This window comes from Psittacula echo, assembly GCF_963264785.1.
Source record: "Psittacula echo genome assembly, chromosome: 12".
In the NCBI taxonomy this organism is placed as follows: Eukaryota; Metazoa; Chordata; class Aves; order Psittaciformes; family Psittacidae; genus Psittacula; species Psittacula echo.
This window is the reverse complement of record NC_137747.1, coordinates 13415539-13439868: the sequence shown is the minus strand read 5'-3', so window position 1 is coordinate 13439868 and position 24330 is coordinate 13415539. Positions and strand designations below refer to the sequence as shown.

The window sequence follows — 24330 nt, the reverse complement described above, 5'->3', positions numbered from 1 at the left end:
TGAAGCATCCAGGTACACCCACATCTTTCTTCACACACAGACAGGATGCCTCAACCAGGGGCATCCAGAGCTCTGTAGACTGACACCCCCCCGCCAGAGGTCAGCACGACCTGTGTCAAGCCTTGCTCAATGGCTCATGCTGGCTCTCAATGACGCGTGTTTGTGCAACCCTGTGGTGACACGATTTGCCCAGCTTTACACCTTGAGCTTTGCCCCTCATGTTTTCGTGCCCATGACCTAATTCTTGAGTATTTAGGTTTAAACAGATGTTACCTTCTGCATGAGTGACCCTTTTCAAGTGCTCACCTGATTCCTCTGTCTCCCCATGAGCAGCACACAGAGAACATACAACACCTCCAGCTTATACATGATCTCGTGCATGATCTTCATGGGCTGTGGAAGCTGTGCTCGTGTCGAGGGGTTGGCTAAGCCACTCTCATCTGAAGATTCTGAAAAGATGGCAAAGATGCAAAGCCTGAGGCAGCTTCAACAGGAAAGGATTTGTAGCAGCTATTACTTGTACACTGAAACACCCCAGGTGTTTCATCCAGCACATCTGCTTGAATCTTACCCAGAAATAGAGCCATGCAGCAAAGAACCAACTTACATTAAATGCTACAGAATAGAAAAATAGAGCTGCAATAAAATAAAATTAGATTTCTTAAAATGATTTTTTCCATGGATGACGGGACATCGTCTAAAATAAGTAGGATCACCTCTACGAACTAGCAGATTACCACACCAGAATGGACATGGCAGAAAAGGTAATAAAAGTAGGGGTGAGATTATCAGAAGCATTTACTATTTGTCTGTTCTCATTTCATACCTCAGTACCAGTATACTTAGGCCACAGGTAAATAATTTTCATAGCCCTGTCTAGAATTATACTGCTAAAGGCAGAAACTGGATATAACAAACCATGGCAGGGGGGTTGGAACTAGATGATCTTAAGGTCCTTTCCAACCCACACCATTCTACGTTTGCAAGACAGAAATCATGAGTGACACAGAGAAAGTCAATAAAGACACAGTGAAACTTGTAGGCTGCAGTTCAGAAAGGAGTTAGCTCACACAAAACATATCTAAGGGCTGAACTGTCCTGCCTGCCACAGGACAGCACGAATGCTTGTTGAACCCATGTGAAGAAACAGTAACTATGCAAACACACAAAGGAACGAAACCACCAAAGGCACAAAAGTGCAGACGCTGACTGACTCAAGAGTCCCCAAGCCACAAGCTACTGGACACTGAGGCAGTGTTCTGGGAACATGCATCTGGGTTTGTGTCCTGGGTTCAGCAATAGCAGTCATTTTCCTCCTTCTTCGTAGCTGGTGCAGTGCTGTGTTTTTGACTTTCAGCCTGGGAACAGCGCTGATAACACCGATGGTTTTAGTTACTGCTCAAATGTTTACCCTGACCAAGGACTTTGTGAGTCTCATGCTCTGCCAGGGAGGAGGGGAAGCCGGGAGGAAGCAGAGACAGGACACCTGATCCAAACTACCCAAAGGGTATTTCATACCACAGCACGTCATGCCTAGTATATAAACTGGGGGCAACTACCTGGAAGGGCTAGATCACTGCTCGGGTAGGGCTGGGTATCGGTCGGTGGGTGGTGAGCAGTTGTATTCTCTTCCCTTGTTATTTCCCTTATCATTATTATTATTATTGATGGCAGCAGTAGTGGTTTGTGTTATACTTTAGTTACTGGACTGTTCTTATCTCAGTCCATGGGAGTTACATTCTTTTGATTCTCCTCCCAATCCCTCCAGGAGCAGGGGGAGGAAGAAGGTGTGTGGGGAGGGGAAAGTGAGAGAGCAGCTGCATGGTTCTGAGTTACCAGCTGGGCTTAAACCACAACAGTTTGCTTGCTGACTGATGTTGTGGGTCAAAAGCTGTGATTCAGCATGTTCCACCTCAGCCTTGAGAATTCTGCTCTAGAACACCAAATGCTCTCTGGTTTCACAAAATCCCAGGCTAGTTTGGGTTGCAAGGGACCTTAAAGCTCATCCAGTCCCAACCCCTGCCAGGAGCAGAGACACCTTCCACTAGAGCAGCTTGCTTCAAGCCTTGTCCAACCTGGCCTTGAACACTGCCAGGGATGGGGCAGTCACAGCTCCTCTGGGCATCCTGTGCCAGTGCCTCAGCACTCTCACAGGAAAGAACTTGTGCTTAGGAGTTCATCTCAATCTGCCCTCTGGCAGGTTAAAGCCATTCCCCCATCCTTTCCGCCACATTGGTGTGTATAAAGCTACATAAAAAATGCTGCTATTGACATATTTCATGGGGTTTTTTTAATATTTTCAGAAGTTCTAATAATTGCTACAAACCTACTGAAGCTGGGTAAGAACAAAGTTTTCTAAAGCAGCACAGAAGCAAAGATGTAGGTATCAAAATCTGGGGCTGATTATCATGACATTACCAAGTACTTTGACCTCTCCAAGACATACAATGCATTTTTGTAAGGGTGAAGAAACAAACCCCATGTTTCCTTCAAAGCATTTTTTAAGGTTGTATTAACACTTCCACACACTCAACCTGGAACAATTATTTTATTTCCCAATTAACTTACTTAATTTTCCTGGCACTACCTTTCCTTTTAAAAGGAGGGATGCCTTGCTTGGGATGAAGTGTTTGGACCTAAAGCTATCAGCTTAAGTTTTAGAGCAAAATGCTGGTGAGGCCACTTACCTCAGGTATGTGTTATTTTTGTCACTCCAAGAGAGATCAGGGCTGAGGATGTACAGTGTTAGTGCTATTTAGGCATGCAAAGGGCACATTTCCTTCTGCTAACTTTAGTTCATGACAAAAAACAATCAGTGCTACATAAGGACAAAACAGTAGTCAGACCTAAATGCTGAGGCTGGTGGTTTTCCAAGAAAGAAATGGGAAAGAAAAAGCAACACATGGCAAACATTGTAGAAGGTTAAGGTATGCAGCAGCTAATGGTGGCTAGAGGAATGCAAGCCAGGTACCTGTACTGCTCTGCTCTGCCTCTTCATTTGCCACTCTCATCAGTGTATCAAGCACTAGTGCATTGTCCAGCCCCAGCCAGGTGTACCATTCTTCCAACTCCTGCAGGAAGCTAGAAGTACCTGTTGTTTCACACACCTTCCGTGTTGCCAGTTTGCACAAGCGCTCAATGAAGCCTGGAATATTCAGAAGTGTAGCTGAAAAAAGAAATCAAAGTATTTATTATGATTGAAAATAACCAACACAACACTCATCACATCCTCTACACCACAGGGTACCAAACCACCTCCATTAGTAATACAGAAGAGTGCACAGAAACTAAATCCACCTGGTTAAAATGATATAAAGATGGAAGAAGTCAGTGCACTCTCCTGTTAAGGACTGGCAGAGAGCATACACATCCTAGAAGTCATTCAATCAGTGTTAAACTGGTTTATGTAACTAGTTCTACCCTACTCTAACTGCTTGTTTCCAGCCAATTCCCTCTGCTGGCACTGCTGGTTTCCAGTCCATAGTGAGTCAATACCAAGGAACTGATCTGGCTGAAAAATCAAGCTGGCAGTAATAAAGAAGCAGCCCTTGGAAGAGGCAGCTCCACCTCCTCTTCCCTCTGCTGTGTGATGCTACCTCCTTCCTCTACCTGCTGTGGTGTATCTCACTGCACTCTGAACCAGCTCACTTCAGAAGGTGGGTAGAAAGCTGTTAGCTTTTTAAGTATGGTTTCTTGAATTAGTTCTTCATGGAGCAAAACAGATTAGAAACACATAACAGCAGCCCCAAGTCAGAGGGTTTTAATTGTGGAACAGCACCCTCAGAAACAGCAACTCAAGGACAGGAATCACTGGTCTGCAAAATGCTTGGGGAGGTGCATTTTGTCCTAAAGATTTCACAGAATAACTGAATGACAGCCCTGTTTGTTATAGCTACATGGCTAAGTCTTCACAACTGCAGGTGTAACTAAAAAAGGACTATGTGGAAGAGTTGAGATTCTGCCTGCTGGTACCACCTCTAAAAGAAGCAGCTTCCTGATAATTTTAACATGGAATATGCTTTACAGTCCTAGATACAGCATCTAATTGCCAAACAAAAACTGACTAGTTAAACACTTGCTTGGCTAAGTTCAGCTCTGCAAGATTCAAGTTTATTCAGTTCAACTAAACTTCGTACCCACATCTATGTGTACTTATCCACCGCTCTTTACAAGCATCCTCTGGTGATCACAAGGCAGAAGACAATACAAATCCTTTAAAGCTTCTCGCAGCTTCTGCCTGCTGTATTATGTGTCTGTCTTTCCCTGGATGCTGTAGAGGTGACAGCAGTTACAAATGGAGCTTTTCTGTTCACGCCTAACACAAAACATTGGGAAACAGGAGAACCAGCTCCAAACCCCCTTTTTCCGCTTCTCAAAATTGCCTGGCATGGGCCTATGCAAACATCTGCTTCAGAAGCACAAAAGAAAGAGTTGAAAAAAACAGATTCTACATTTGAGGGTACTTTTAAATCTCTTAAATTCACACTCATCCTTCTGGGCAAGATCTTCATATCTGAAGTACTCAGCAAAATAAGGAAACCAGCCCTGTGCCCAAAGTTAAAACTGGTATTAGACTCACAGATTTCCAAGTCTGGTGTACTAAAGGGGGGCAACATGATTAGTATTAAACATACTTTCCGTGTTGATGAAAAGAGACATCCTGCTCAGGATAAGGCCAGATAAAAGCAGAGAAGGAACTGCTCCAACATGCTGCATGCAGTTTAGTTCAGGAATTCCTATTTTAAGGAGGACATGGAACTACTGAGAGTTGCTAAAGGGAAGGCCATGAGGAATAGAAGACAAACCCAAATCATTTTAACCCACTCAGTTCATCAGAGAGGGCTGAAATGACAGATATTAATTCACCTATTCACCAATCCTGTATGAAACCAAAAGCTACAAAGGAAGTTTCATTACCAGAAAAGATTGTTTCCAGGAAACTGCTTGAGGAAAGTGAATAAAGAGAAATGCTTTGCAAGACAGACTGCTTACAGAATCCTCTGGAAACACATGCTACAGACGGGTCATTGAGCAGAGGGAAACTTCACACACTGCTGAGATTCTTTTGTGTTTGTTCCCAATGAACAATTACCTTGATTAATTTCAGCTCGAGAAGGACCCAAGTTTTTTTTCTGCTGGGCATTTTTGGCGAGCAGCGTGTGCTTGTCATCACTGCCTGGGTCAAGTTCTGAAATGGTGACAGCAAGGATCCTGCAGAAGTTCGCAAGCTGCTGCTGATCAAAACTAGACACCAGGCTCCCAAGATTGGGAATATCATCCAGTTGGATCATTTCCTAGAGGAGGCAACATCAGGAGAGTAAGTCACACATGATGATAAGGACATGGAGTTGTTGGAGCAAGGCCAGAGGAAGCCACAAGGTTTATCAGGGGCTGGAGCACCTCCCGTATGGAGATGGGCTGAGAACATTGGGCTGTTAAGCTTGGAGAAGAGAAGCTGCGTGGAGATCTCAGAGCAGCTTCCAGTGTCTGACCCTCTCCACAGAACATACATGGACATTTCATTCAGGGTTTTGCCAGGGTTACAGTCACCCACCACCATCCTTTGCAAGCTCTGCAACAGCATTACAAGACCACATGCATCACTTGGCTGCTGTAGGAAATGTGACTGATGATCACTGTTAACATGCAGGTTTCAAATAAACTTTAAGAGGTGAGGATGCCTGCTCAGAGGGTTATCTTCAGCAACTCAGAGACAGCTGTCCTTCCTGGCTTGAAAAGCCATACAAAGAAAGAAACCAGCAACTGACCTTTTTCACTCCCAGGATATCTTCAATGAGTGTTGCAGTTTGTAGAAATGTCTTTTTGTTTGTCATCAGTGTAAACAGGAACAACACAAAGTCGTTTCTTTCCGCCAATCGCCTTGTGACTCCTTCCGTCTAGAGAGGAGCAAATGCACACAGGGACCCAAAGTCAGAGCCCACCTTGAGAAGTCACAAGTTACAGGCACATGCAGGACAGTTTTACAGATGATGTGTTGTTGAATCTGCTACCCCTGAAGCCAGGAAACATCATGTTTATGGTGACTAAAACACCATAAACAGTCCTTGCCTGAAGTTAACATGCAAAAAACAACAGGCTCCAGGATGAGAGGCTTCATCTCAAGGCAGTTGTTTACTTGCCTGAATCAAAAGGAAACACTGCATGCATAGAAATACCTCAGAGAGACCTCTGGTTCCCCATGCAAACTGTAACCAGCTCCGTTCCATGGTATGCAAGCACACCCCAGATGCCTGTCAGCATCGCTCCCAGCTTGGCAGAGCAACCAGAATCAAGCACTGGCCTTACTGAACTCAGTGATGAACCCAACTTCATGCTTTCCCGTGACTTGTGGGTTCATCACTGAGTTCATTAAGGTCAGCTTTCATGCTCTGATCTCTGCTGAAAGCACAGCCAGTCCTTTCTGGTATTAAACGTAACTTAAAACTACATCCTTACCACTTTCAAAGCTGTTTATTATATATAACTGACACATTACCAGTGCTCACAGAACTAGATACTTCCTGAATATTTACACATAAGCCTAAGAACACTTAATATTGCACTGACATTTCTGTGATCCTGAATGCTTCTCATTCAAGAGAGCAGTTATACTGAATTAAAACAGCTATTCTATACATTGCAAACTTGTTTCTTAGCATATTATGCCATTCACAGTTTGCAAAAGTTGCACTATATGCAGTTAAATAATCATCATGTCAGTCAGGAAGAGTATTCCCTCTTCCTGCTTCCATGTGCGCACATAGTGAGAACATGATCTACTGAGACTCCAACTCCTGAGATCAAGTTGATGTCTTTGGAAGAGCTCCAAGCCAGTAACTGCCTTTTCTCAAGTTTCTGTTCCACGGTGCTCCCTGGGTTATGCCATAATGAAATGTGGGATTATCTTAATCCTGAGGATGTTCCCTGCATGCATCACCTGAGGCATGCGCTTTTAGCGTCAGCATTTTAAAGGCAAGGAGTTGCGACAGGCCTTTAACCAAGCGTCTTCCCTAACACTGATCTGCCATCAACCAAACTGAACATTCAGCACATAGAGTTGCAGGATCCAACTTAAAACACTTTGCCAGCACTATCACTGAACTCGACTAGCTGTAACATGGGTTAGCAGGCATCCATTCCCAGCTGCAAGTTTGAGGTTTGAATACAACATGGCTCTCCTATGGAAACATGCACACAAAGAGCCAAACATGAGGATTTAACCTTGACAATGTGGCTAAGAAAACAGAAATTATTTGAGTAACACATCAAAATTATAGGGTGGCCCAGAAAACACACTTCCACAGCAGCGGTACTTACACATATACACGTGTTGTACAGTATGCTTAAACAGTCCTTGATCAGGTCATCGCTTACTGCAAAGAAGAACACAGACACTCAATAGCTACACACTGCTGAGGAGCACCAACATTCACCATAGTGACATCAACAGCTATACAACAGTGAGAATTTCAGGCTAACTCCTAGCTCAGACCGTAAGTGCAAATGCTTTGGAGGATGGAAAACGGAAAGAAACACTCTATGCCTGACCTCTTCATATGGTTTCTTCCAAAGCTCCCCTCAGCACTGCCTAGGACCACAAAGATGTACTTGTGGTCTAGAGCACTTCTTAGTGACACACAAAAGAAAATCATGTGGGTGTAGAGAGTGTTTTAGGAAAAATATCACAGATCAATTCAAAATCTGTCAATATGAGGAACTCCTGGGATACATATTAGTTCCAATTGTTAAACATGGAGGGAGTTTTCTCCACACAGCATCAGGAATTCATAGCAAACCTTTCACTCTCATTTACTCCAGCATTTTAATATCCAAAGTATGTTTTCAGTAGAGACAACAGCTGCCTCCAGCTCAAATTCAAGTTACTTCACCTTTGAAGCTCCCTGGCTGCCAGGCATGGAGTGTACCATGACATTTCCTTTGCTCAGCAGGGTTCAAGGAACCAGAATGACAGACAGGAGAAATGAAAACACTAAACCAAAGCTGCTCCAGAAGGGAAGTTGTGCTGAAGCTACTGCACCCCACCTGCAAGTTCTCCTTCCAGCAATCTGGAAACTGGTTACTATGGCTAGACCAGGAAAACAGCATCATTTACATTATCTCACAATCTCTGTAACTCCTATTACATCAAGGATGTTTTGTGGACTATTAATAACTGTTAACAGCAGCTACACCACAGTAACAATGAAAGTTTCCACTGACTGCAGATTAACTGCACTGAGGGATGTTATGCTGAGTGCATGAATGCACTGAGCTGTGCTTTGCAACAAGTGACTATTCTAAATCCCATCATGAATCAGTACCAGAGGGAACAAAGAAACCAATGATTCATTTAGGAATAGGAAATCACTGGTTTGGGAACAGAGAAATAGAAGAATTTCTATGTGAATAAGAAGACAAGAGTAAAAAGAAAACCCACCCATTTACTTACTTTTCTGTTTCTTTTTCTGTGTGATAAGAGTTGGTCTCATGAGGATTTCTACTAAAAGCTGTAGTAACAAGATAAAGAATTAAGGGAATAATCATTGAGATACAAATAATCAATTCATTTGTCAGTGATAAATCCAAACTTAGTCCTGTCTCGGCTGAAGCCACAGAGGTGATTACTGGCAGCTCTACAGTCAAACCCCACTGATGGCAAAGTTACCTTGACAAAAATCAGTTGCATTTACCCTAAAGAAATAACAACAATTGTATAAGACAATCTTCCACTGGCAAGTTTTTAAGCATTTGAGCCTGTAAAGAGTGTAATTTCACACGCATCCAGTAACACCAAAGATGGCTATCACACATCTCCCAGAATAATAAGCCTTTAGCAATCATCTGCAAGAGATGCAAATTTAGCATCCCTAAGTGCTGCTGGGCTTCAGAATACATTCTTGGTCCAGCCATAACTGAACTTAGTTGCTCCAGATTTTAAACTCATCACTAAAGAGCAAGCCACTGCTTCTGTGCATGCACCTTGTGTGTGCTAAACATCCACGTTTACACATGGCTGAAGTGTTGTCTTCATTTCTATGTCAGGAATGTAATGGTCAGCTTCCCAAGACTAGGGCTATGGCTCTGACAGATGTTCAGACAGTCAGATGCAGAACTGACCTTCAGCTGTTCTAGCAGTTTATTTTAAAATGAGAGTTAACCACTGGAAGGAACTGATGATTTCTGCAGGAAGCACTGCAAAAAGCCCCTAACTTTAAAATTCAGTTTAAAATCATTAAGTGCAATGCAGGCATCACCTGGTTGAGTCATGCCAACTAGGAATATACTTCTATTTTACAACCTACTCTCTCTACTTGTCCCAATTTAACTTGGTCTTTTAATGAACCACCTACCCAAACACAGAGGCAAACATTCAATAGCACTGGAGGCACTGCCCATTTTAACCACTGATAAGTAAACAGGCAACTTTAAGAATGTCCTAGGTTCAGCTGTAACATTTGTTTTTCTTCCCAGTAGCTGGTGTGCAATGCTGTGTTCTGGCTTCACTCTGAGAACAGTGCTGATAACACACTGACATTTCAGTTGATGGTCAGTAGCACTTACCCTGATCAAGGACTTTTCATTCTCTCGTGCACTGCCAGTGAGGAGGTGCACAAGAAGCCGGGAGGAAGCAGAGACAGGACACCTGACCCAAACTAGTCAAGGGTATATTCCATACCACAGCACATCATGCCCAGTATAGAAACTGGGGGGTGTTACCTGGAAGGCCCAGATCACTGCTGGGTATTGGTTACTGGGTGCTGAGCAACCATATTGTGCAGCACTTGTGTTCCAAACTTTCATTTCTTCTCTTGTTGTTTCCTATTATTATTGTTGGCATTCTTTTTATTATCAGGATATTTTACTTTATTTTGGTTATTAAACTGTTCATATCTCAATATTCATTTGATTCTCCTCCCCACTCTGCCCTGGTTGGGGGAAAAGGGGAAGGTGAGTGAGTGGCTGTAAGGTGCTGAGACACTGGCTGGGTTTAAACCACAACAAAAGAGGAATACACATTTTATAGAATCCCAGACTGGTGTGGGTTGGAAAGGACCTTAAGATCATCCAGATTCAACCTGCTGCCATGGACACCTTCCACTAGACCATGTCACCCAAGCCCCTGTCCAACCTGACCTTGAACATTGCCAGGGATGGGACACCCACAGCTTCTCTAGGCAACCTGAGCCAGGACCTCACCGGAGGCAGAAGGAGCAGAAAGGGAGTTACAAGATCTTATTTCTTGGAATGTGGTTGCATTCAGATCCAAGGTCCATGATGTTCCTGTATCAGTTCATGTGTTTGTACTTCTGGGTAATATTTTGTATGTATTCATATAAAGGCAGGACACACAAATGTGCTTTTGTTCTTTCTTGATGTAAAGGCTATCAGAATCCAAAAATAAGGAGTCTCCTATCACACATTATACATACAGAGCACACTGCAGATTTAGTGTCCTTCAAAGTTACTTGTGCTTCACAGCTCAAAGTGCAACTGCAATGTGGAATCAGCAAATGGCATACACAGAACCAGCAGATTACACTCCTTCCCTTTTAAAAACACATAGGGCAGGCTTATACAGCTGCCTTTAACCACATAAATCCACTGGTGTCAGCCAAATCTCTGGCCATAGTACCAGCTAATTAAAGTGTAGCTGATATTTACCATCTCCAGCCCAAGTTAAAAACCAAACCAAAACCAGTTGAGAGGATACCAGTGACTAAACCAGTACTGATTTCAAAACAACATAACCTAAATACAACTTTTACCTAAGTAAAGTCACGCTAAGAGAGAATTAGCAAAGACAGTGTTTAGTTAGACTGAAAAACTATCATCATCAATTTAATGTGGGGGCATCAATTTAGCGTGAGGTGTCCCTGCCCATGGCAGGGGGCTTGGAACTTGATGATCTTAAGGTCCTTTCCAACCCTAACTATTCTATGATTCTATGAATTCGTTTACCAGAAAACACAAATCATACACGTCTAATGAAAGCTGAAATCCCAGAGTCTGTCACCATTCAATTGAGCAAATGGGTATTTGTGTAATACTGAATAAAGATAAATGTTTCCAGAAACCTTGGAGGTCTGTTTAAAAACTTTTCCATAAAGGAAGCAGTCCTTATTGCATGCCAGGTATGAACACAGACAACCTGGCTGAAGGAGCGCACCAGTGTGCTTAAAGAACCACCACACATCCTTCAGTGGTAAGGGAAAAGCTCAGCGCTCTCATAGCAACTGTAGTAATCTCACAAGTAGAAAGCACTTGAAACTGTTTACAGTGAGAACATAGAGGTCTCACCTTAAAACCAGACTGCCTGAAGAAACAGCCAAGTCTTCTATATCATACAAGAAAAAGCACCTCACTTTTGATGATGGAATACCTCAGAAAATACACCCTTCTCACATTTTGATTAACAGAAACAGGCACAATTCTAATGTTTAACATCAGATTGGTAAAGTCATTTTGTAGCTTCTATTTAGAAGCTTCAAAGGTCTCAAGGACCTCACAGATTTCTCAGTGGTACAATTATCATACAGAAATCTTTTGATATTGTTGAAAAAACACTTACATCGACTCCTCCAAATAAGTCAAACGTGTATGTATTTGGGAAAGTGGACTCTTGAGCAGCTTTTTTATCTTCTGTAACAGATGCCACTGCTTCCATTGAAAGAAGTGGGGAAATTTCCTGTATGCAAAAGAAGGTTCAAAGAGAAAACTGTTCATCAGTATAACACAAACGTCTCCAACTACCCATGTGATCTACTGACTGATGAATGACACACTGCCGGTTCTTATCTACCAGCCAACTGACAGATGTTCTCATACAAACAGTAAATACTCTAGAATACGATCACAGTAGACTTTAAAGAAAGCAACAACAAAATAACCCCTAGCTTTCATGAAGAACAGTGTAGACAGTACCTTTAAGATGCTTTGGCACTGGGAGAAATCGCTGTTCGGGTGGCTATGTTGATATAGCTTCTGCAGCAGCAAGGGAATCCCACTCCATTTTGCTTGTTTATCTCTTTCCTTTAACAAGGCCTCTGTTATCTGCAACAAAAGAAAAGAATTTCCACGTGTCAAATGCTTCATAACCAGGAAAACTACCTTCTCACCTCCTCAAAACGTCAGCATCAGAATATCACACAGAGCAATTTATTGTACAGAGTACCATTATAAATCCAGTACCTTTTTCCATGCAGCATTTATTCAGGACTGATAGCTGCAGAATTTCACAGATGATCTAAGTATTTTGAGCAGGAGGGGGCTTAAAGCAGATGTTATCATTGAGAGTATTTAATCTCATGCCATATTTTTATATTAATCCTAGATTTTAAAATGGGAACACATTAGTGTCTGATTAACTCCACTGGTAGAACTCCACTGGACAGGTCAGTGGAAGAGAAAATGGGTGCCCCTGATGCTATCAAGATACACAGAACACTGAAGATGGAAAGGCTTCATTACTCATCACATTCAGCTTGTAATAAGGATTTCCTCAGCCGAATCCCTGAAGCCATTATTGGTCATAGCAATGACCCAAAACATGAAGATTTACAAGCAGGCTCCAGGAGAACATACCAAAGATCCAGTAAAAGCTTCCTCTGTGGTCTGGTTATAAACAAAGACCAACAACCAAATCAGCAGAACAACACTGGCATCACCCTCTGGGAAGCAGCCTGCAACCACCCCTTCATATCTGCTACTACATTTGTGCAAACTTTCTCCAATTTTCCCTCTTCTCCCCAAAATATGTATTAAAAAAAATAAATATTCACCACTATGTTTTAAACGTAGGAAGAAAAAAAACTAATAGCAGCAATAGCAGCACAAAACTAAGGAATATTCTGCTTAGAACCCACAAAAGCTGTTTGAAAACTTGACCACTTCCTGCAGGTTACTGCCAGCAGATGCTGTGAAGGAGAAGCTCTTCATTAAAGTTCACCATGCAGTCAATGCTGACCCGCATTTAACTCCCTTCCTTAACAGTACCTCAGAGGTATCTAGGCCAAACCCAGAAGAGGGCCTTGCCCTTGTACAGAAAGCTCAGACAGGCAACAAGAGTTAGAGCAGGATTTCTGGCTGGTGTGACATAATTTTTATATGCCCACCAAATAACAAACAAACCCAAAGGAAACTGCAATCCTCAGGTCAGCCAGACTGCATCTCAATGCAACAGTTGTGGAGCTTCTTTTCCTTCAGGCCCAAATCTCTAAGCTGCTCTCATTCTGGGTAAGTCACTTCCAGCCTTTCTGTGGCTAACTTCGTAGAATGGTTTGGGTTGGAAAGGACCTTAGGATCATCCAGTTCCAAACCCCTGCCATGTAACCCAAGCCCCTGTGTCCAACCTGGCCCTGAGCACTGCTAGGGATGGAGCATTTACCACTTCTCTGGGCACCCTGTGCCAGCGCCTCAGGATCCTCACAGTAAAGGACTTCCTTAGATCTAACCTGAACTTCCCCTGTTTCAGTTCAAACCCATCATCCCTTGTCCTGTTGCTACCGTCCCTGATGAAGAGTCCCTCTCCAGCATCCTTGTAGCCCCCTTCAGACACTGGAAGCTGCTCTGAGGTCTCCATGCAGCTTCTCTTCTCCAGGCTGAACAGCCTCAACTTTCTCAGCCTGTCTTCATATGGAAGCTGCTCCAGCCCCTGATCACCCTCGTGGCCTCCTCTGGACTTGCTCCAACAGCTCCATGTCCTTTTTACGTTGAGGACACCAGAACTGCACACAGTGCTGCAAGGGAGGTCTCACGAGAGCAGAGTAGAGGGGCAGGATCTCTTTCTTCGACCTGCTGTCACGCTTCTAAGTTGTATTGTTTCCCTTCAGCCTCCCTAGATGTTCACTGTTAAGAGTTAACAGCCAGGAAAGCCGCCTTCTTATTGTTTCAGCCAGGCCATCCTCCTCAGATACACCTCTGTGTACAATTCTAAAAGCTCACTGCATTCCATATTAGACAATTATACGCAAATATACTCCAGTTTCTGACTGAGAATTCACCCCTTCTCTCTGCTTGCTAGACACTATACAGAAAGACAAGAAAACTGGGGCAAGCACATGAAACCTCAAACTGGCAATGTTAGCTGCTGTGAGTCCTCTCCCTTCCTCTAAGCTTCCCAGATAGCTAAGGTTCTTTTCCTGATGAGAACTTCAAGGCTCTTGAAGTATCAGGTTTTCTTGCTACAGAGGCTGACTGAAGCAGCACAAGCAAATCTGGGACATAAAACTCTCCAGTTTTTAACTCTTCCCTGCTTTGACTTCTGAATGAGAGTGATCACTACTGGAGAATGACACAGTTCCTTCTGAGAAGGCCACTCAGAGGCAGGACAAACCCAGAAATCAAAGGGCTTCTCACTGTTTGTCCTGCGAGCAATGGGTCAGCTCCTTTGAGGTCACAAATTTCCATCTCTCCTTGTAACACCCAGCACAGAGATGAAGAAGAGCTCCAGCACTGCCCATTTCAGGTGTGGCAGAAACACACAGCCCCATGAGCAGCAGAAACTGGATTCGTTGCTGGGTAAAGTGCAAAGAATGTGCAGCAAAATGCCAGGGAAAGAATCCAACTCTCCAGCTCCAACTGATGTGCAAGATACCACAGGCAAAGATGACGTGCATGGGCTGCAATCTCTGCTTCCAGTAGCACAATGGAGAATTCAGCATCCAAGTGCTCTCAGAAACAGCCAAAAGCTCTTTACCAGTGTTAAAAGCTTGCCCTGGGTTTAATACTGCATTTGTTAATCACATGTATGCTTCTTGGTTTGGGCAGGCTCCATCTCCATTCCCATCCCTGTACCAGTAGGTCTTCCTCTTCCTGTGCTGGACTCCGAGGCAGCCACTTGTGCTGATCTGCAGAAAACCTTTCAGAACTGAAATTCTGACAGAATGAGGCAAATGTTTCCTTGCTCTCATCTTCCTTTAACTGCTTTCAAAACAAAGTTTTCTTTCTCTTATTTAATACATGCCTTTGGTTTCCCTGCAAGCTCCAGCTTGTGGTCCCTGTTCGGCATTTATGAGGCTAGCCTGGCTCTGAATATTTCCATTGTGGTGGGGTGGTATCTGCCAATGCAAAGATTTTAGATTCTGTGGAGGGATTAAAATTCAATTGGATTGTATGGAGCTGTCTGTCTTTACACCCATTTTGGTTAAAAACGGCATCTCCCGATTTCTGGAATGGCATATAAATGAAAACTGTTCACTAGATGTTAAGTGGGCTTCCCTCTTGCTCTTTTTTGGGCAGACATTATTGAACAGTCATCATAAGTAGCTCTGGGTCTTTGGGGGCCTCTTTCCTGCTAGAATTCTTTGGTTCAGCATTGATTTCTCACACATTTTCTTCATTCACTGAATAGCTCTGGATAAAGTAGCTGAAATCTTGCATACGAAGCTTGAGAAGTCAGATACTCTAGCAAGAAGGGAAGGTTGCAAAAGCCCAGCTGGAAATGGTATCAGTTAAAAGACAGAGGCCAATCTAACCAGTGGTTACTGGGGTTAGGAACCATCACACATTCCTGGCATTAGGAGATGACAGAGTAAGTACCAATTACTGGGAAAACAAAAGGACCAGCGTCAGAACTTCTCTACACCCCAGTGCAGCAACCAAACTGGTACAAACATCAAGCTCCGCACAGTCATTTCTCAGAAGTTTGCATTAACACATCCAAGTCTTGAATCACAGACTGAGAAACCTGGGGAACAGCACGCTGTGGCTCTCCAGAAGCAGACCTTCCAGGCAGGCCTCTGAAACAAGGCAGCACACATCCGCTCAAGCCAAGCACAGAGCTCCCAAGCTATGTCACCAGCCAAAGTGGTCTGAGTGATGTCAGTTTTACTCCAGCAGTTCACTGAATGCTGTTCATCAGCCAGGGGATCAGGTACCTGACTAGTCCCATCCTGGCTAGCTCGAGCTGTGCTGCTGAAGCCACAGCACTGCGGATTTACTGCAAGGGCAATCAAAGACTTCCTGGAGGATTTAAGTACAGAGTTAAAAATGTGTCATCGAGCCCAGCCACGACAGCAAGTGGAGCAGACGGAGTGGTTCCTCTGTAATCCCAGACTGATTTGAGGTTGAAGGGACCTTAAAGCTCCTCCAGCTCCAACCCCTGCCATGGGCAGGGACACCTTCCTCTAGAGCAGCTTGCTCCAAGCCCCTGTGTCCAACCTGGCCTTGAACACTGCCAGGGATGGGGCAGCCACAGCTTCTCTGGGCACCCTGGGCCAGCGCCTCAGCACCCTCACAGGGAAGAGCTTCTGCCTAAGAGCTCATCTCAGTCTCCCCTCTGGCAGGTTAACGCCATTCCCCTTGGCCTGGCCCTACAGGCCCTTGTCCCAAGCCCCTCTCCAGCTTTCCTGCAGCCCCTTTAGGCACTGGAGCTGCTCTCAGGTCTCCCCTTCAGGAGCCTTCTCTTCTCCAGGCTGCCCCAGCCCAGCTCTCTCAGCCTGGCTCCAGAGCAGAGCTGCTCCAGCCCTCGCAGCATCTCCATGGCCTCCTCTGCACTCACTCCAGCAGCTCCACGTCCCTCTTGTGCTGCTGCCCCAGAGCTGGATCAGGACTGCAGGGGGGTCTCCCTAGAGCACAGTAAAGGAGCAGAATCCCCTCCCTCAACCTTTGGGATTGCAACCGAGCACACGGGGGGTTGAGCTCAAGTGCACACCGGTGGCTTATGTTGAGCTTAAAGTCTCTCAAAGGACTGGAGTCCAGGATCTCCCAGGAGATGACTCCAAAGACTGGTAACCACCATAGGAATAGTTCCCTACTATAGAGTTTAAGTTAACTAACTTTTGTGCATAATCTTTTCTTGAAAGTATAAGAACGGCTGAACTACATGCAAATCTAAGTATTTCTTTTAAATTTCTAACCCTCCTGCGATATAAATGCTTTTAAAACACCCCAGTATCCATTAGCATAACAGTCTAATATAACAAATTATAATACTTAAATCTTCATTGAGGTATACTGAGTTATATGTTAATATCTACCTAAATCCATCCCTGGATCAGCTTAGTTCCCCTTTCCTTTCTCCCTCTCACTTTGCTATGGGATTTGTTGCTGATGTTCCTGCCCATGACCACTATTCTCCAGGCACAGCTTCTCCAACAGAAGCAGCTCATCCTCCCAGCTGCTTTGTGCCCCTGCACGGGGTCAGAACTGCATTATGAGCAGCACTAAACATTTGTTACTGCCCTGAGACCTCCTGTAGTTACGAACGCTTCAAAGTCCCTTCCCCTTCCAGTGAGGATTTGCCTTTCCATCTGTGGTCCTGCATTGTGAGGATTTTCAGTGCCCTACAAAGTAAACCTCTTACTTTCCCAGCCTTGTCTCTACCACTTTTCCAAGCTGTGGTCAGTGACACATCTCCAAGTCTTTCCAGAGTTGCTGACGAACTGGAGGCCCAGAAGCACATGACAGAAGGAGGAACACCATGAGCTAAAACTCCCCTTCACTCTCCAGAGCAAGCAGTTTTCTAACAAAACTGTGCCTCTAGTTCACATTTACCCTTCAAACATTTCCCTGTCTTGATGAATACTCACTACAGGAGCCTGGTTTCTATCAACTTTCAAAAGCAAAATAATAGTGACTCAGGTGCCCAATCACCCTTTACAGCACTGAAGGATTCATGCTGCGATAGACTTCACAGCTATGACACATCTGCTGTCATCCTACTTAATTCAGTTGTTTTTGTTGCCATCATAGAATAGTTTGGGTTGGAAAGGACCCTAAGATCATCCAGTAAACCCCCCGCCATGGGCAGGGGCATCTCATACTAAATCATGTCGCCTCTGTACAACCGGGCCTTGAACACCACCAGGGATGGAGCATTCACAACCTCCTTGGGCAACCCATTCCAGCACCTCACCACCCCCACAGTAAAGAACATCCTCCTCATACCCAATCCCAAACCTCCCCTGTTTAAGTTTTAACCCGTTACCCCTTGTGCTATCATTACAGTCCCTATCATGCAAGCAAGTTAAGATTGGAAACGCTATAAAAAAACCCCCAGAATTTCCATTCTCATTTCCCATGACCACTTCTGAAGTATATATTCAAACGTTCTGAATGTTTAGAAGGAAAAAGAAGCATGAGATTATCAAGAAACAGATGCAAGCACAGGGGCTCTGTATCATTTTCATATCCTTCCCTTCCAACCTTTTAGGCTGTACCTTTAAAACCCAGGAAACCAGTATTTGTGCAATTAAATATTCAGCAATAACTGAGGAAGCCATCTCTGACACACTGCCAGGAGAATGAGTGTTCGGAGTTAGGGGAGTGTCCCATCAGCCCAGCTCTTGACCACAGCCCTCTTCTCAGTTGCTAACAAACATGCATCAGCCTGGCGAAGCTGTCCCTTTCCTCACGCAACTTCTCACAGAAAACCTTCAACCAAGGTAAATGATCCCCCTCCTCAGACACAAGTGTCCAGTTTAACACAACAGCATACCCAGAAACAACTTGTGCCACATATGGCAACATGTCAGAGATCCCAATTTCATTCATACAAAAAAACTCCAGTGGTGAGATGTTGACTTCTCCTAGCTTAATAAGAGCACCCATCTCCGGCCTCTCTCCAGCTCCTAGATTCTTCAAAGTGTGGATCCAGTTTCCCAAAACCAATGTTTCCTCACCCTCCACAAGCCTGGATGGAGCCACCACACCCTTTCTCCTGCCAACCCAAAAGCCAGGCATGAACCCAGAAGCATGGTGGCTTAGCCAACAACTTGCTGTGGCTTCTAGCCAGGTCTAACCATCCTCACAACTCCTGGACTAATGCTCTACTCCCCATCCCTGGAAGAAGAGCCCATTTACCAAGACAAAGAACAGGGCTTGAGAATCCAAAACCCTACAGTGCTTCTGAGAGTGGAACAACTCCAATGCAGATCTTTTAACACCAGCAGCTCTTCAAACCCACTACAAAATCCACCAGATTGTAGGAACAGCTACTACTGTTTGCTTTGATGATGTTACTCTCGGAATATAATACTTCAATGAATATGTAAAATTATATTAACCACACGGATTACTTTTGCTTGGAACTGCCTATATCTCTTTTTTAATTCATTTCGAATGAAAGCAAAATCCATGTGGATATCTAGGAAAAAGCAAAAGGGCAAGGAATATCATAGAACCACAAAATGGTTTGGGGTGGAAGGGACCTTAAAGCTCATCCAGTTCCAACCCCCTGCCACAGCAGGGAATCACATCTACAACAGTTTTCTTCCCACTCATACAACAAAATAAGACCAGTGAAGTCCAACCATTTCTGAGTGTTTCTTATGGATGATAGAGCTCTGGTCCCTGTTACATAAAAAGCATACTCCCTAGGTGTCCTTTAGCAAGGAGTATAAGCCTGCTAAGACACAAACAATTAGAACTACTCAAGAGGATTATATTCACCTGAATGCTTTTTTGGTGGTGGTGGTGTGAGGGAGCAAAACTGATTAGAAACCAAAATATTTCCTCAGAGTTGGGAAACTACTCCAGACGGACAACCTGTAGTGGTGGGAGCTGGAAATCTGCATGTCTGAGGCAGATGTTTTCCTTCCACAGAGATGTTTTTTCCAGAGTGGATGGGGCTATCTTGCTAAGGGAAGCATCTATTGCTAGGGATGAAACACAGCTGGAAAGATGGACTCTGTTTTTCCATTCTGATTGTTTCAGCTAAGCCTTGGCAATCCTGAGAGCAGCACTGACGATGTGCTCTTGGGTCTGCACCAGCAGCACACTGATTTGCCAACAGATCACTGGTTAGCCCATTATTATACTAGTCTGTCTATAGCGACTCACATAGCTGCACCTAAATATCTTCTGGTTTCATGTTATACACATGCTTTTCACAGTTGGCTTGCAGCAGATGAAGTACGTACTGTCTTGCAAAGGAATCTGAGCTTGATCAGCCAAGCCAAAACATTCTGTTGCCTTCAAGGAACCGCAGCATAAACCCCGTCAGGTCTTATTTAGAGTGCCTGTGTGCAGACAGCACTGCTGTGCCAGCACAGGGACTCAAACCAGCCAGGTCCCAGGCAGTGTTTCTCCTTGTTAAAAAATGTGTGTCACTTCTGGAAAGTTGGTCTGTTCTAGTTTACCAGTATCTGAAAAGCTCCTTTCACTTGTTCTGGACTCAGGGCAAACCCTGACACAGAGTATTGCAATCTCTTATCACTGATTGAGGCTTGTACCCAGGGAAGCAACTAGGCTCAAATGCCTCTATGAACAGGCAAGGGCAGTATCTGCCAAAATCTGCCTTATCCATCAACCTCCTTATTATTAACAACAGAGCAAAGAGACCAACCAGCAAGAAAGCTCTGGCTCCTGGTAGGCAAGTACAGCAGGAACACACAAGGATCCAGATTTTGGAGACTTTGCTGGCCTCAAAACTGCCAGATATCCAGGTGGCTGTTGCTGTCAAAAATACTATTATGTCCCTGTATGATCAGACTGATGGAGCTTTCAGATGCAGGCCTGCCAACAACGAACCTCACCCATTCAGAGATAAGCCTCTTCTTTCCTCACACAAAAATGGATCTTGAGTTCACCTAAAAATAGTACACAAAGTCTTGTTTAAGAACAAATGCCACTGCTGCCCACAGAAGGGTTCTGACTGTCCCCCAGAGATCAGATGCTGAAATACAGTCACCACACGGGGCTTGGAGCAACCTGCTCTAGTGGAAGGCATCCCATGGCAGGGGGTTGGAACTGGATGAGCTTTAAGGTCCCTTCCAACACAAACCATTCTATTAAATGAACATTGTGGGAAAACACTACTCAGCTGGCAGGCACCTCAGCAAGGAACCATGCTTCCTAATCTCTCTGAATTAACAGCCTGAAAATGCTTTCTTCTCCTCTCGGAATACCAGCAGTGTATGCAATCCATGCAGCATATATCCCAGAACCTCCTTGTAAAGAACAGGAAGACAGAGCCCGAAGGACATTCTCCCAACTTTTTCTAAACCCCAACACAGCAGCTTGGAAGCCTGATCTGTTCTCATGCTTTTCAGGAGCAAATGAGTTGATAAACTGAAGCACAAGCTACAATACTGTTGCTGAGGAGCCAACTGCAGGAAAACCATGAACATCCTGATCAAAAATAGAACTTAATAAAGATAAGCACCCAAAACTGCCTCCTACTTCTTTAAAAGTTACATTAAAATGTTTTATATTTAGATCACCTACAAACAAAAAACTGCTTCGAGGCAGAAGTACAGAGACACGTCATTTACTAAGTTCAAAATCATTCAGGGAGTTCTTGTCATTTCCTCTTAGTTTAAGTGATTTGAAACCAGCATTTATGAAGCACTGGGAGCCCTCAGCATCCAAGCTTGAAGTCTTTGAGAGCAGCACATTGCTACTGAAATTTATAAAGTAAAACAAACCAACCCCTTGCAACAAGAAAACCCCATCCCAAACTTGGGCATTAAGAGAAGGAGGAGGAGATAACCAGAAGTTTCCTCACTTCCTGTTAAAGCCTGGTCACTGCTTCGGCAATGATTCCCAAGATTTAATAAACCCCTCTATTAAAACATGGGACCACACTGCATTTCTCAAGCCAACTAAAGAGTGGAGCTACCATCCTAACAGATCAGGATGGTGCACAACATTGCTACAGGTTTATCTGACTTAAATTGCTGCTGTTGTAGGGGGAGCGAGAAAGAGCATAGAAGTGGACAGGCGAGTTGGTCAGACAACCTGCTGCTCTGTCTGCATGCCCTGCGGAACAACCCCACTGAAATAACTTCCTTCAAAGGACACTTCATGAGGTTTAAATTCATGCAAATGGTTTGCTTTCTCTTAAGCCTTAGTCAAACTATCTGAGCAAGCAGCAGAATGAGGACAAAAGAGAGGCTAAAAGCTCTTTCACCTCCTCAGCTACAGAAGGTGTGGGCATTCATGCTGACCAAGTCTTCCCTTTGCAACTGCTCACACTCCTTGTTAATCAAGGAACATACTGTTGCCTGCACTACAGAAAACCACTTAAGACAATGGTAACTCATTTTTAATACCATTTCACCTCTCTGAAGATACTTTAGCTCAATAAATCACCACCCGAACGCAAGCTCTTTATCCCACACTTCACTTCCCAAGTCTCTGCACCATTTCACAATTAATCAGTAAAACAAATGCTAATTACTCTTCACAAAACGAAATGAATACTCCATTATCCGTGGGCAGCTTCTTAAAAGAGCCAGCAGAAGCACATGATAGCACAAGCCTCCGTTTGCAAGTTTTCATTTCTTGGTAATTCCCCAGCATCATCAACTGGGAAAGACGTCAGATTTGAAATAGACCTGGAACAGTGTTATGGAAAACCACCAGCTAAACCAGAGCTAAAGTGCCTCCCGAGCTTTAGTATCATCAGGTTGGCTCTGTCCATCAAACGCACCTTAATTCTGATGCAGTGTTAACACGGTTCTGTGCAAAGCTTCTTTTCAGGGAGAAGGCACAACCTCCATCACCAACCAAAGCAACAGGGGAGGCCGACTCTTTTGCAGCAGGGCACAGGCCTGCTCTGCTCCCCAGCCTTTCTTATAGGGAGACCAAAGATGGGAAGGGGGAACAAGGAGCACGAACGCACAGAGACATCCTCCTCCTCCCCACCACGTCAGGCTGCAGGGTGAGGACTCGGGCCAGGACCGCGGCGGGGCAGCACAGGCAAGGCTGGGCTCCAAGCAGGCTCGGCAGCAGGCCCCGCCGGGATCCTCCCGGCCTCCGAGCTCCAGCGGAGGCCTGACAGCGCCGGGCCGGGGCTCAGCCCCGCCGAGGGGCCGCCAAACACCCGCTCCCAACCCCACACTGAGCAGGCCCTTGCGGGGCGGAGCAGGCGGCTCTGCAGGCCCAGCTCCAGGCCGGCCGCGTGCGGGGGGTGTGCTAAGGGCAGGGGGTGAGCCAGGCCTCAGCCAGCCCCGCGGGAGTCCCCGGCCACGCCAGCCCCGGGCCTGGTGAGCCCCCGCCGTGCTCCGGCACCCTCCGCCCGGCCCAGGTGCCGCCCCCCCACACCCCGTACCTGCGTCCCCCGCGTCAGGCCGCAGCCGCTGAGCTGCCCGTACCGCAGCTGCTGCAGTATGTTGGTGGGCGCCGCGCGGACGCCGCGCCGGGCTCTGCCGGGCCTGGGGCCCCCCGCCGCCTCCGCCATGGCCGCCGCGGTGCTCGGGCGCACACAAACATGAAGCGTTCCCCCCCACCGGGAGGTGCTTTGTACGGGGCGGGAGCAGGGACCCAGCCCCGGCAGAGCGCTGCGCGCTGCGGGGGATGCTGGGAAATGTAGTCCCAGTGAAGGCGCGGGGATGGCGGGAAGGGGAGTGGAGCACCAGGGGAGCAGAGCGGTGTAAATGGCTCCGGGGGGTAAATAAACCCCAACGAGAAACACAGCACCGGGGGGATAGACACTGTGGAGCACGGTCACGGGATCCCAGCCTGGTTTGTGTTGGAAGGGACCTTAAAGCTCACCCAGTTCCAACCCCTGCCACGAGCAGGGACACCTTCCACTGGAGCAGCTTGCTCCAAACCCCTGTGTCCAACCTGGCCTTGAACACTGCCAGGGATGGGGCAGCCACAGCTTCTCTGGGCACCCTGGGCCAGCGCCTCAGCACCTTCACAGGGAAGAGCTTCTGCCTAAGAGCTCATCTCAGTCTCCCCTCGGGCAGGTTAAAGCCATTCCCCTTGGCCTGTCCCTACAGGCCCTTGTCCAAAGCCCCTCTCCAGGTTTCCTGCAGCCCCTTTAGGCACTGGAGCTGCTCTCAGGTCTCCCCTTCAGGAGCCTTCTCTTCTCCAGGCTGACCCAGCCCAGCTCTCTCAGCCTGGCTCCAGAGCAGAGCTGCTCCAGCCCTCGCAGCATCTCTATGGCCTCCTCTGCACTCGCTCCAGCAGCTCCACGTCCCTCTTGTGCTGCTGCCCCAGAGCTGGATCAGGGCTGCAGGGGGGGTCTCCCCAGAGCACAGTAAAGGAGCAGAATCCCCTCCGTGCTCTGTTGCTCATGCTTTGAGCGTGCAGCCCAGCACACTGGGGAGGGTCTGGGTTCCGAGTTCTTGACTAACATGCAGGCAGCAGCTCCCAGGGACTCAAAAGGTGATGATGGTCCCAAAGACACAACGGTCACCAGCAGCCACTCTCCTCCATCACTGCTGCTGGCTGGCTCTAGAGGCTTAGGGCTGCTGTTGCCAGCCCAGCTCTGGTGCTTGGTGAGACAACAGGGAACATACAACGTGGGCACCCAAAATCACTTAAAACACAGACCTTGATCTATATTCCATTTTATTATCCCTTTTTTGTATAAGGGACAACAGAAGTCCATACTGACACTAGGGATTAACATGATGCTTTAGAGCACCCTCTAGCCTGTGC

The 24330-nt window shown here is 45.7% G+C and overlaps 1 protein-coding gene across 1 annotated transcript in view; it reads right to left on the bottom strand.

The window, feature by feature from the left end:
* TRPC4AP (transient receptor potential cation channel subfamily C member 4 associated protein) overlaps positions 1–23204 on the bottom strand; it is a 37875-nt gene extending 14671 nt beyond the window's left edge. Inside the window, exons 1-9 of the mRNA XM_080628101.1 lie at positions 22994–23204; positions 11923–12051; positions 11570–11686; positions 8450–8507; positions 7318–7373; positions 5769–5897; positions 5093–5294; positions 2972–3166; positions 307–449 (exon numbers count right to left, since the gene is read on the bottom strand). Of these exons, the coding sequence (XP_080484227.1) occupies positions 307–449; positions 2972–3166; positions 5093–5294; positions 5769–5897; positions 7318–7373; positions 8450–8507; positions 11570–11686; positions 11923–12051; positions 22994–23122 (1158 nt within the window). The 5' untranslated portion in view covers positions 23123–23204. The remainder of the gene's footprint in view (positions 1–306; positions 450–2971; positions 3167–5092; positions 5295–5768; positions 5898–7317; positions 7374–8449; positions 8508–11569; positions 11687–11922; positions 12052–22993) is intronic.
* Positions 23205–24330: the final 1126 nt, after the last annotated feature.